Below are 13,457 nucleotides of genomic sequence, written 5' to 3' on the forward strand. Positions count from 1 at the left end.
TAAACCATATGACCCGGCATTTCCACTCCTCAGTATATATCCAAAAGAACTGAAAATGAGTATTCAAACAAAAACTTTAATGGCCACAGCAGCAACATTCATTCATAATAGCCAATAGGTGGAAAGAATCCAAATGTCCATCAACTAATGAAAAGACAAATAAAATGTAGTATGTCTTCTACTCAATGGATTTACTCAGTAAAGGAATGAAGTATGAGATACATACTACAACAAGGATGAACCTCAAACATTATGCTTAGCGTAAGTTAGACCAAAAAAAAGGGTCATATATTGTATGATTCCACTGATAGGTAAATCCATAGGGAGAGAAAAGTACATTATTAGTTGCAGGGGATAGAAGGGGGGTGGAAATGAGATACTGCTTAATGCATTTGGGGTTTCCTTTTGGAGAGATGAAAAGGTCTGGGAAGTAGATAGAGGTGATAGTTGCACAATGTTGTGAATGTACCATTAAACTGTTCACTTTAAAATCGTTAATTTTAAGTTCTATGAATTTTATCTCAATTTTAAAAGATCCTTGGCCCTGTTAATATAAATTCTTAGGAATTAGATATGCTTAATACATACTTTAAGTAGTCATTTGACTTAGTTTATAAAGACATTTAAAATTACAAAATAATTTACAGGGTGCCTGGCTGGCTCAGTCAATACAACGTAAGAGTCCAGATCTCAGGGTCCTGAATTCAAGCTCTATTTTGGAGCATGGAGCCTACTTAACAAAAAATAAATAAATAAAATTATAAAATAATTTACTTGAAAATGTATTTCTACTCTTCACATTTCAGAAGCCATTTTAACTCTTCGTATGCACCTTTTCACATCAGTGTTTTCATAAACACTGGAAAATCCTCTCCATTCCATTAAAGTGCTTTAAAAAAAAAAAAAAATCCAGGAGCCCCTGGATGGCTCAGTCAGTTAAGTGTCTGACTTCAGCTCAGGTCATAATCTCACAGTTCGTGGGTTCGAGCCCACATCAGACTCTGTGCTAACAGCTCAAAGCCTGGAGTCTGTTTTGGATTCTGTGTCTCCCTCTCTCTCGGCCCTTCCCCACTCATTCTCTCCCTCTCCCACCTCAAAATAAATACTAAAAAAGAAAAAAATTTTAAATCCATTATGGTACAATCACGGTAATTTTAGAACATGCCTTAAATGCCTTTTGCATATTAGGAGAGTTGTTTTTTTCACTTGTTTCTGGATTATAATCTCCAGAAATACGCCCCTAATGGATCGAGTTTTTGAGGGATATTTAAAATCTTTCCTTACCCCATCCAAAAGTTATAACTGTGAGACTAGAGAACAATAATTATTAGATATGTTTACTTCTTACCAATCCAATTAGATATGTTTACCTCCTAACCAATCCGGATGGATTTCAAGCATATGATAGTCTTCAATGAACATGTTGCAATATTCAAAACAGAAGTTAACTGTGAGAGGACTCAATAAATGTGGAGACTTGGTAAGGCTTTTAATATAATGAAACGCCTTCTTGAAGAAGTTTCACCTTAGATTTACACAGTTCAAAAGGGAGAAATTTACGGTACCACAGAGAGTGGGGAAAGACATGAATTCTGTAAACCATGTTCTCCCTATGGGTTTTTTCCCAATTATTCATCCTCAATGAGTTATCCAAGGTCAGCTGTTTGCCAAGTTGAGCATACATGGTTAATCGCTGGCTTCACTGTGTCCACTACGGTGGTTTTTAAGTCCTTTTTCTCAGCTAGTCAGAAACAGATGAAAGCAACGGTCCCAAATCCTATTTTCATCTACTCTGATTCTCACAGTCAATAGATGGAGTCATCAAATGGGTTTTCCTCTAGAGCCTCAAGGAAGAATACAATCCTGCCAAAACCCTATCTTCTCCTATGGGATTCATTTCAGCCTCTGTCCTCTAAAACTGTAAAATTTCTGTTGTTTAAAGTATTACGTGGGGCTCCTAGTTGGCTCAGTCGGTTAAGTGTCTGACTTTGGCTCAGGTCATGATCTCAGGGTTCGTGGGTTCGAGCCCCACATTGGGCTCTGTGCTGACAGCCAGCTCAGATCCTGGAGCCTGTTTCAGATTCTGTGTCTCCCTCTCTCTCTGACCTTCCCCTGCTCAGGCTGTCTCTCTCTCTCTCAGAAATAAGTAAAACATTAAAAAAATATATATAGCATTGTGTGTATGTGGGGAGGGGGGGAGTCATCAGAAACTGCAATCTGTAGGATCTCCAGCATACATCACTATTAGAGTTCTTCCCTTCCCTACACCAGAAATGAACTGGATGTGGAAAATAAAAGGAAAGGGCCACCTGGGTGGCTCAGTCAGTTAAGTGTCAAACTCTTCAGCTCAGGTCATAATCTTGCAGTTCCTGAGATCAAGCACTCTGCTAGGATTCTCTTGGGAGTCTCTCTCCCCTGCTCATGTTTTCTCTCTCTTTCTCAAAATAAACATTAAAAAAAGAAAAAAATAATAAAAGGAAAGAATCTGGTGTAACTCCAAGATCTTGGCTTCAATAACTGGGTAGATGGTAGTTTTTTTTTCCTTTAGCATGGAATTTATATTCTATTCTACTAGATAAAGGAGACTCTGCTCTAGCACAGGGCTAAGAAAGAATACTTGAGTGTCTGTATAAGCTAAATATTATGATATAAACACAAACACACACCTCAGTCTAACTTCACAATTGCCAAAAAGTATTATTTTAACTTAATGAGGAAGTTCAGAAAAGATAAAAAGATAGAGCTCAAACATCTGAGACATTTTCCACAACAGAACACAGCAGAATTTAAATTTATTAATGTGGCAAAATGGTTTCAATGCACTCAATTCCTATTCTTTCAGGAATAAGCTTTAAAATCTGCTTTACTTCAGAACTTAAAAGTCCTTATTTACCTAATGATTCAGAACAGGAAGTGCTAATATTACTGGTGGTTCTGCCTCCAAAGCACAACCCTACAAGCTTGTAACCATTTTTCCCTCTATGGTTATGTTATTCATACTGAGCAAGCATGTTCAACATCCACTTTTCTCCTCCCCCACCTCAAGTGCCTCTATTTTCCTAGAATTCTATTCAAGTTTTACATTACAAAACATTTACAAAAACATTTACATTGCATTTACAAAAACATAAATAATACAGTAAAATAGAAGTTTCCTGCTTTCACTAAGTGGCTTTAAACTAGAATATATTCACGCTCTTGTCATTAAGAAAAACTCTTATAGACACATTTGAGAAGTTCAGCTTTAAGACGCATAAAGATAACCCTCATTACCAGTTTACCTGAGCTCAATCATTCTGCACAATTTTCTAGTGGGAACTTGAATAAAGCCCTTTAAAAACATCATCTATATAGCCACTTAAAGCATAGAAAATCAAATGTTGGCTCACTGGCCCTTACTTTTCTCATAATATAAAAACGATTGGGGTCCCTAGGTGGCTCAGTCAGTTGAGCGCCCAACTCTTGATTTCAGCTCAGGTCATTGTCTCACGATTTGTGGGTTCAGTCCTGCATCAGGCTCTGATGCTCAGGCACTGACAGCTCAGAGCCTGCTTAGGATTCTCTCTCTTCTCTCTCTCTCTCTCTGCCCCACCCCTGCTATTGAGCATGCAAGCATGCACTCTCACTCTCTCTCTCTCAAAATAAAACTTAAACAAAAAAACAACTAACCACTGGCAGAATGTGTACATCAAAGACCACCACAGCATAGACGCAAACACACTGCTGTATTTTGCAGTTCAAATTATACAGACCATTCATCAACGTGCCACATTCCAAAAAGACCAAGTATTAAAGTCTGACCACCCACTCGCTAGCTGTCTGACTACAGATTAACTGTAATGAACTTCAATTTCGTCAAGTGCAAAATAATCCCTAACAATCTGATGGGATTTTCTTGCTAATTAAATAAGATCATGAGCATACAACATTTAGCAGTGTTCTCAGTGCACAGTAGGTGTTCAAATAACTATAGTGGTCAATTATTTTGATCTTTTAGATGTCAGGACAATTAAGATTTGATAACAGTTTGTTTTATTTTAGAGAGAGAAAGAACAAGTGAGGGAGGGGGCAGAAGAGGTTCCACGCTCAACGTGAAACCCAACATGGAGCTCCATACCACCACCCCAGAATCATGACCTGAGCTGAAATTAAGAGTTGAACGCCCAACCAACCAAGCCACCCAGACACACCAAGATTTCATAAATAGTTACTCCCTTTAAGTTAGGGCAAAATAGGGGTGCCTTTGTGCCTAAGAGTCCAACTTCAGCTCAGGTCATGATCCTTGGGTTTCTGAGTTTGAGCTCCACATCAGGCTGTCCACTGTCAGTGCGGAGGCTGCTTCAGACCCTGTCTCGCTTGCTCTCTGCCCCTACCCCATGTGTGTGTGTTTGTTCTCTCTCTCTCTCTCTCTCAAAAGTAAATAAAACATTTAATAGAAAAAGTTAGGGCAAAATAAATTATATTTTTCATAACACACAAAAAAGAGACACAAAATCCAGGTATGACAGCTGGGTTTTGCATAATACATTCAGATCCAAGCCTCCTGCCATCCCTTTGGTTAAGAGCATTAGCCACAGGTGCTTGGCCAAGGGGGGAAAACATCTAGCTAGAGCTGTAAACTTTGCTGTGGCTTACAAGTTGAATTTGTGAAGCAGCTTTGGCATGGCATATATGTAAATAAGTTTAGAGAAATAACTTCATTCTAATATAAAGAACTGAAATATCAGTTATGAACTCATTTCCCATCTAAGTAAGAACATTCACTTCAACATAGGACATACATAACACCAGCGAAGGTCTGACTGGCATTCCAGGTGGGTATTTTATCAGATATGATGGTCACGTTTCTCAAATGTATCTGACCAACAAACACGAATTAAAAATGTACCAACAGCATACACTAAGAGCTCATGGAATATTTAAAAAAAGGAGTTTAAAAATTTCTTTCTTTTGGGCACATTTCAGAGAGGAATCACTTGTATTATATGAATATTTGTATTAAGTCCTGCACAGCATCAAACATTCTATAACATGTTGCAATTACGTATGAACAGCCTTTCCCAACTAACCAATGCAAGCTATAGTCAGTATTGTTCATCACTTTGTCCCTAGTCTAACAGTTGCTGATAAGTATTCAAATCTTAGGTAATTATCAAATATTTATAAACCATAAAAATCTAGGTCTGCAAATAAAATACTATATCACTGGTGGTCAGATACATGAATTAAATGTACTGGACAAAAATTTTATAGCCCACAATTCTTGTTCCTAAAGTGCTACATCAAGTACTTTCACATACATGACCTGGGATCTTTACAGTAACTTTGTGAAGCAGCAGGCCTATCTTACTGAGACAAAGAAAAGTTTAGCCTTTAAAAAACATTTTTTAAATATTTTTAAAAAATGTTTTTTAAATTTATTTCTGAGAGAGAGAGAGCGTGAGTAGGGGAGGGTTAGAGAGAGAGGAAAAACTGAAGCAGGCTCCAGGCTCTGAGCAAGCTAGCTGTCAGCACAGAGCCCAGCGCAGAGCTCTAATCCACGAACTGTGAGATCATGACCTGAGCCGAAGTTGGACGCTTAACCGACTGAGCCACCTAGGCGCCCCTAAAAAGTTTTTTAATATTTATTTTTGAAGGAGAGAGAGACAGAGCGCTACTGGGGGAGAGGCAGAGAGAAACACAGAATCTGAAGCAGGCTCCAGGCTCTGAGCTGTCAGCAAAGAGCCAGACATCGGGCTCGAACCCACAGACTGGGAGATCAGAACCCTCATCTGAAGTCAGACACTTAACCTACTAAGCTACCCAGCTGCCCCCAAAAGAGCTTAGTCTTAACTTGTGTTCTCCAGTACAACAGCCACATTTCACAAGCCACGTGTGATGTGAGTATTGAAATGTGGTTACTGTGACTGAATTTATTTTAAAATTTAAACTACTTAAAACTAAACAGTAACTGGTAATAAATTCAATTATGAAAAACTTAAGTATGTTTGGAATAACCTGGCCATGCAAATCTGCTTTTTTCAACTGAAATAATAAGAAAGCTAAATACAGAATATGTCCAATGAAAAGAGGGTCTGAAATGAGATGTGCTTTGAGTGTAAAATACAAATCAGATTTTGAAAAATCAGTACCCCAAGAAAGGAATGTAAAATATCCCACTGAAAATTTTATACTCCTTACATGTTGAAATTTTAACAATCTGGATCAAGTTAGAACATCCTCAGAGCAAAGTCCAACAGAAAAAAGCAAAGTAGGACACTGTATAACTTCTCTTAAGGCCAATCATTCTATTTCTTTGAAATATTTTGTGTCCGAAGACCCAGGTTCAAATCCCATTCTGACACTGTGTTCCCTTGGACAGGGTCTCACTTTTTTTAAGTGTGTAAGAAAGATGTCTGGGGGGTTAAGTGAAGACTGAAAGCACCCAGCCACATACATTCATAGGGCAAAACAGGCTCTCACAAGAAGTCTACTGTTCCCTTCATTCACTACTCATTGTTCATCACAACCACTTCCCAAAAGAGACAAGACAGTATTCAACTAACATTTTTCTCAACTAACACTTTCAAATAATGAATGTTTTAATTTTGATTAATAAAGTGTTCTAAACTTTATAAACATGGGTGGTATGACAAATCTTCACTCTTACAAAGCCTATAATTGTACAGTCCAATGTAGTGGCCAGTTACATTTAAATCAATTGAAAACAAATAAAAGTAAAAACTTAGTTCCTCAGTGACACAAACTAGTATATATTCTTTTTTAAAAAATATTTATTTATTTTGGGGGAAAGTGGAAGCGGGGAAGGGGCAGAGAGAGGAAGATAGGACCTGAAGCGGGCTCTGCGCTGACAGGCTGACAGCAGTGAGCCTGATGTGGGGCTCAAACTAACACTGACCTAAGATGAATGAAGTCGGACTCTCAACCGACTGAGACATCCAGCCCCGCTACTATATGTTTTCATCATGGAATAAAATTCTATTGGACAGTAACTCTCAAAAAGAAAAATCACATCAGTTAACAGTGACAGGAAAAACATGCTGTTAAATAGAATTCAAATATCATAGGTTAAGGTTTCTGAAATCACATACACCACACATGATTTCTAAAGGTTTCTAAAAACACTATACACTAAAATGAAAATGACCATGGTTCTATACAGTTTCACTTCTCTTACATTACCTCCTAAACAGAGTGCAAGCATATTCACTGCAATTAGCCACACCCCTTTAAGCTGAGTAAATAGACCATTAGGAAAATTCTGAAAAACATGATACATCTTAAACTTGAAAACCATTCCCAAGGTAGACTGTAGCAGAATTCCATGCGTCTTCCAGGCAGTATAGTTAAGCATACAGAATATCACAGTAATAGTGAAAACTGCTTCCTCTTTACAAATCAAAACAGCCATAGCAAGAACCCCTACCATTCAATTCACAACACATTCCAAGCCTGTATTTATGGATCAAAGGGAAAAGGGTGGGGAGATTTTTAATTGCAGAACTCCAGAACCTGGGTATACAGTGGAATGTGCCAATGGCCATAAAGATACTTAATGTATCTTTATAAGAACTGAAAATTGCAGGCAACATTTTGTGTGTAGTCTAGGATTTTTTTTAGAATCTGCAACTCTAGCAATGTCTTCCCCAAATATGCACTCATCTGTTTACTATCGGTCTAGAAATCCTTAAAAAACAAAACAAAAACTTCATAACTTAGAAAATACTAATATTCATTTGATATAGTTCCAAGCCTTGATGACAGATCCTTCAGTTGGCCAGAATAGTTAACAAATTCATTTACAGTTCACCTTTAGAAACTTTCACAAAAACTAACTCTACACTCAAGTTCCTCAATTCTTGTTCCCAATTTTTATCCTAAGTGTTTCAGAAAATTTTCTGTGACTTATCAAACTGGCAGAACTCGGGCCAAAGACCTGAAGTGCCTATTAAAATAATACTTGTTAATTTCTTGAAAAGGGATAAAAATGAGAAGTTAAGAGATACTCTGTAAGAAGTTGGTGATTGGGGCCCTTTGCACAATTAACCATTATGAGCTGGAGTTCACAGTCCCACTAGCAAGCTTAACTTTAGGCATGGCATATTACCACAAAAAAAAAAAAAAAAAAAAGACTGAATTCTTCAAATGTATTAGCAAAGTTGCTTTACACTCAAATCTTCAAATTATTCCAAAAGGAAATTGTTTCACTTGAATATTTGCAGAAACTTAGAAATCAGACCCATATTTAATCTGTCTTCAATTAGTGACAAGGTTGGATTCCAATTGTTGGGATTATTTAACAATTCTCAGAAATGAACAGCTTCTTTAACAGAAATGAAAAGCTAGTGCTCAAATCACCACTAGTCAAGAAACAGGGTTTACTAATGGGATATACCTCTGCCTTGTAAACACCAACTGTACCTGTTTCTGTTTATAATTTACAAACATTTGTCTGCAGAAAGATTATATTTCACAAACACTCTAGTGTGAAAATGCACCTGTTTTCCCCACACACCCAAAAATATTATTTTCCCAACTCTTTACATTCATTTACACCCCACTTTAACAGAAAGAACACAGCAATCAAAACTTGGATGGAGCAAAAACAAGAACTTAAGAACTTCTCCGTGTCCACTGTCACTTAACACTTTTTAACCTTTTGTAAAAGTGTTCCATTACTTCAAATGAGTTATCTGAAAAGCACAGGAGACTAAAGAGTTACTTAGTTTTTAGATTTATTCATTATAATTCAAGACTTAAAGGAAAATAATTTCTTGCTGATGCAAAGATGATAATACCTGTAAAGAAATATGAAGTTATGTTACTCATAGCCTAAATACCACTTTTTATTAACTTTTTTATTAACAAGAATCCTTTATGTATACCAACTGGAGAAAGTAAAATAGCTTTCAACTGTAACACGTCCCATTGGTCAATAACATTAAAGTCAAGTCAAACCGTGGCATCTTTTATCATTATTCAGGCCTTCAAAAGATTAGCTGAGGCAGGCCTCTTTAAAGGGGTATTTGGGAAGAAAGCAAAATACATGAATAAATTACTGCAGCCAAAGTAAAACCAGGATTGGTGAACTAAGAGAATCAGAGGCTCAGAAGAGGCTTACTTTAGTCAAGCCCTCCAATGATCATCTGCCTGGGCCCGCCAAGGGCAAACTGCCAGATAAGACAGTATGTTGCACAGGAAAACGCACCACGGGGAAGAACTCTAGAATCTACTAAAAGTAAGCCAATTACAGACCAAATAACCTTGCATATCTCAGAAAGGTATGCTCTATCTCCTGGAGTCAATTCAATTCCATGCAATCCTGAGGGAGGTACTTAGGCCAAGCCCACAACTACCTGCTATACTCCACCAGGCCCCAAGATAAACTATGGATAACTCTTTCCCACCTCTTAAAACGAAAAAGGGAATAAAAGCCGCACCATTCCCAGAGAAATTAAGAAAAGAAAAGAAAAAAAAAAAGACGAGTACCCCTAGGGACCTTGACCCCACGCACTCTGAGACTGACACCGCCCTGAGAAAAAACGTTCCCCCATTCTACCCTCCTTCTGTTCCTTCAGTGACCTTCTGTTCCTACTGCCTCGGGGAAGGCAAGAGGCAAGTCATCGCCGTTCCACCCAACCCCAGGGGAAGGTGCCTTTCTCAGCTGAGGGCCGCAGAGGGAGGAAGAAAAAAAGGTTGCTCCTCCCCAGCCCACCAGCCCCACAAGTGCTGAGTACAGACACGATGGTGAAAGGGAAGCGAAGAGCAATGGGAGGTGACAGCTCTGCACTGGCCTAGGGATTGAAAATCCTTCTGTGGAAGAAACGCGGGAGAACTCTNCAACCAATCTCCCCAAATGAATGAACTGGATAAAACGGCGAGGGGGGAGGGAGTTAAAATGCGCAGTTCTTACCACCCAGGAAGCGAAAATAGAGGCCCTCGAACCCAGGCCTGGCCTCGCTGCCCTTTGCACCCCTACCCTCGTCCTTTCTATCCAAGCCCCCATACCATTAACCCTTAAGCTTTCCAAGATAGCGCCCCTATCCTCCACCTACCCCAATACCCCAAGTACCGATACCCACCCCCCTCCGATCCTGCTCTTTTTGCTTGGGCCCAGACTCCAGCCTCTTCCTTCCTACCACCCTTTCCACAGCCCTCATGGGCCCGATCCCAGCCGCACCTGGAGATGCTCCTGAAAACGAATTGGCAGAATCTGGGCCATGGCGCTGTCGGGGTGTATGGTCTCCTCCTGTCACTGGGGCTGCGGGGCAGTGGCTGCCCGGGCTCTCCAAGGGAGAGGAGGAGAAGGGGGAGGGGGGAGGCTGGACTCAGCAGGGTACTCTCCGGGGACGCAGGAAACTGGCAGGCAGACGAAAGAGCTCGGGTCGGGGGCGGAGGCTCCAGGGTCCGGGAGAGCCGCAATGGCGGAACCGGGCGCAGCGCAGACTCCGGAAACGGCTGAGCCCTGCGGAGGGATCCCGTCGACAGAACTCCGCCCAAGTCACCTCACCCCCTCCGTCTTATGTACCCCTCCACGGAGAGCCGCGGTGCAGTGGGGCGCAGGAATTCGGGGCGCAGTGCGCCGAGGGCTTCGCTTACTGCTGCGCCACTAAGGTAAATTAAAGGAATCGAAGGGACTACTTTTTTGGACTCATCACTTTCCCCAGCCTCCTTCTTTTCCTCCCCCCTCCTTTTTTTTTGCATTTTGCCACATCATGCGACTAGCAGTGACCGACGTCATTTCCGTGGGCGCTTAGGTCCCACCCACGTACTTCCGGGTGCACGTGATGCTGGTCAGGAAGAGTCGTCTGATTGCTGCCAGAGTGCAGAGCGAGTTCTAGGGAAATGCAGCGTCTCCTGGGAATAGGTTGGCTGTTGGGACGCTATGTGGAATGGCGGTGTTACTCCCTTTCCTTGTGGGCCCTACCTATTTAAATTGAGTCCCAAACGAAGAGGACGTGGCGTGGGCAGATGGGCCCAGCCTCCCGCCCTCTCCGTGACTCAGGGAAACGGCCTCCTTGCAGAGCGGTGTCTTGGCAGCCGGCTGCAGCACTTCTCCCCCGCCTACTTTCAAACCGTGGGTGGTTTCTTACGTCTCAAGGAGTGGGAATGAAATGGGGTTTAAGATCCTCCCTGCCCTTATGCACACCCTCCTGACGCTTGGAGAAGCTGACGCTTGGATTCTAACTAGCACTCTCTTTGTATGTTACCTAAATATTTGGCCCAAAGGACAGTGATAGGCCATTTAAGAGGTGTGTGAAGCTGGCCTTCTGATAGCTTTTATTTCTGCTGTCATTTTGGCGTATCTGTATGTGATATGAGTCTAGCCCAGTATAAAGAATTAAGAGTATCATATATGTGCTACAGAATTGGACCAAAATTGTGGCAGGAGGATTTTTTAGCCACATCAATGAGTCTCAGAGATTTCGATAATTAGTTTAAGGGAGAATTTTGACACCTTTAAGGGTCTTCTACGGTGTGGCTAACAAATTTTTGGAAAAAGAGTTTAACTGTTAGCGGTATATTTCAGTGGGACCACCTTAACATTGCCCATTAATTAGCAGCGTTTGGGAGTATAAGTGTTTCAAAGCTGTCTGGCGCATCTTGTAACAGCGTTAAGATAACTATGGTATTCATTCTCAGTAACCTTCCCAGTACATTATAGCTAAGGTATAAACTGTAATATTTCATTAACAGCACAAATGCAATAAAGGATACAAGAATTTAGTTCTGTGCCTTTCATCTTTATAAGAGATGTGATAATTTTTCCAGAAAGATCTTGAGGAAAAACAAGTACACAATAATTCTTTTGTGACCTTTTCAGTTGAACATAAAACCGTATTAGGTATACAACAATTCTGTGTGTTAAGCAGTTTTGCTTAAGAGAAGTTTGCTTAATCATTTAAATTGCTTTTAATGTTTTTCCCAAAATATATCTCACCTACTTAAGATGAGAGAAGAATCTTTGGCAGTTAAGAGAGGAGACAGAGACTGTTTTGCATTGCAAAGAAAAGCCTTGCCACCATGTCCCGAGAGTGAATATTTATGCCAGGCAAAATGCTTGAAGATGTTCTGTATTCCACAACCTTTCTAATTCCAGTTTAATAGTAGTTGCTTTCAACCCTTTTTGAAAGACAAATTCTAAATTAAAAATCTAAAGGAGTTATTGTTTTATTACAGTAAAAGCAGTAGCTTAATTGGGTTACATTTCTAATCTCAGAATCTGAGGTACAAGAGCTATATCATGAATGGGCCACCAAAATTTTCTTTAATTTGTTAGTAACTGTCTTGTATTTTCATACAGACCTGTATGTAATTTTAAGTATTGTACATTTAGAATTCCCAAAGCAATTGATTTTAGCTTGGATTTTGAATGTATGGAAAATCTTAACCAAAAGTGCACTGACGTTATGTTAATGAGTGCTGTGTCATGAGACACAGAAATGTAAAAATGCGTTGTTTTCAGAAGTCATTTAGGGAGAAGAAAAACAGATTACAATTTACCAGTTCATTTTGAACACTGTATCCTTCAAATCAATAAATCCAAAATGTTTCAAGAGGAAAAAATGGCCTAGATGATAAACATTAAAACCGAAACCTGTGCATTTTAAAGAACAGTAATTTTGGTTGAGGTAATAAAGAGAGCTTTTTACAGTAGTAAGTTGTTCCTGCTAACGGTGTAAGGGCAGAAAGGTTACCTTGGTTAGAAATCCTGAAGGCTGAGTCACTGTTAGCAGTTACCTGAGCAGTAACCAAATGGCTTTGTTTTCAGATGCTACCTTAAGTTAGAGAAGATAGATAACCCAATAAATCAGAAAACAAATGCTAAGTTTTGGGGGAGTTTTTTTTCTAATTATGACAAAGTCTTAATACATATACTATACTAATGTGTTATCATCCTGGCTTTTAGTTTCAGAAAATGTTTTAGTAAGTAGCCGTATTAATAAAAACAAATGGTCAAGTTCTTCCAACTTGAAGCTATTTTTATCAGATATTCAATAGTAGGTCCTCGCTCTGAGTCACAGCAAGCACCATTAGCAAAAACTGCATTGTTCATATGCTATTTTGAGGAGTGTCCATTTCTCAAAACCTATGCAAGAAACTTCTATTGTACCCCTAATTTTATATTTTATGCCAGAAAGTATATTTACATACATATATATGTAAAACATCTAGTGAGTATGATACCTCAGACAAAAATTCATTTGATTCCTCTATGGGTGTTTATCTCAAGCAGCCCCCAAATTAAGGCTGCTACCTTTTAACTTGACGTNCCAGGCACCCCTTAACTTGACGTTTTAAAAACAGTGTGAGCTAGCTACATTGCAAAAGCCACAAAGTAAAGGCATTTCTCAAACAGTAGGGTGGGGTTTTTTTGTTTTTTGTTTTCTACAGAGAAAGCATGAGCAGGGAAGAGAGGCAGAGGGAGGAAAAAGAGAGAATCCCAAGCAGGCTCC

The 13,457-nt window shown here is 39.6% G+C and overlaps 1 protein-coding gene across 2 annotated transcripts in view; it reads right to left on the minus strand.

Annotated features, from left to right (window-relative positions):
* Window positions 1-10,478, minus strand: part of CLTC (clathrin heavy chain) — a 65,201-nt gene extending 54,723 nt beyond the window's left edge. Inside the window, exon 1 of one of the 2 annotated variants that reach the window (XM_077745598.1) lies at window positions 10,181-10,478. In XM_077745598.1, coding sequence (XP_077601724.1) covers window positions 10,181-10,222 — 42 coding nt within the window. In that variant the 5' untranslated portion in view covers window positions 10,223-10,478. The remainder of the gene's footprint in view (window positions 1-10,180) is intronic. The other variant, XM_077745600.1, reaches the window with a different exon arrangement.
* Between the last annotated feature and the right edge of the window lie 2,979 nt (window positions 10,479-13,457).

The sequence above is a fragment of the Crocuta crocuta genome, unplaced genomic scaffold (assembly GCF_008692635.1).
Source record: "Crocuta crocuta isolate KB4526 unplaced genomic scaffold, BGI_CrCroc_1.0 scaffold333, whole genome shotgun sequence".
In the NCBI taxonomy this organism is placed as follows: domain Eukaryota; kingdom Metazoa; phylum Chordata; class Mammalia; order Carnivora; family Hyaenidae; genus Crocuta; species Crocuta crocuta.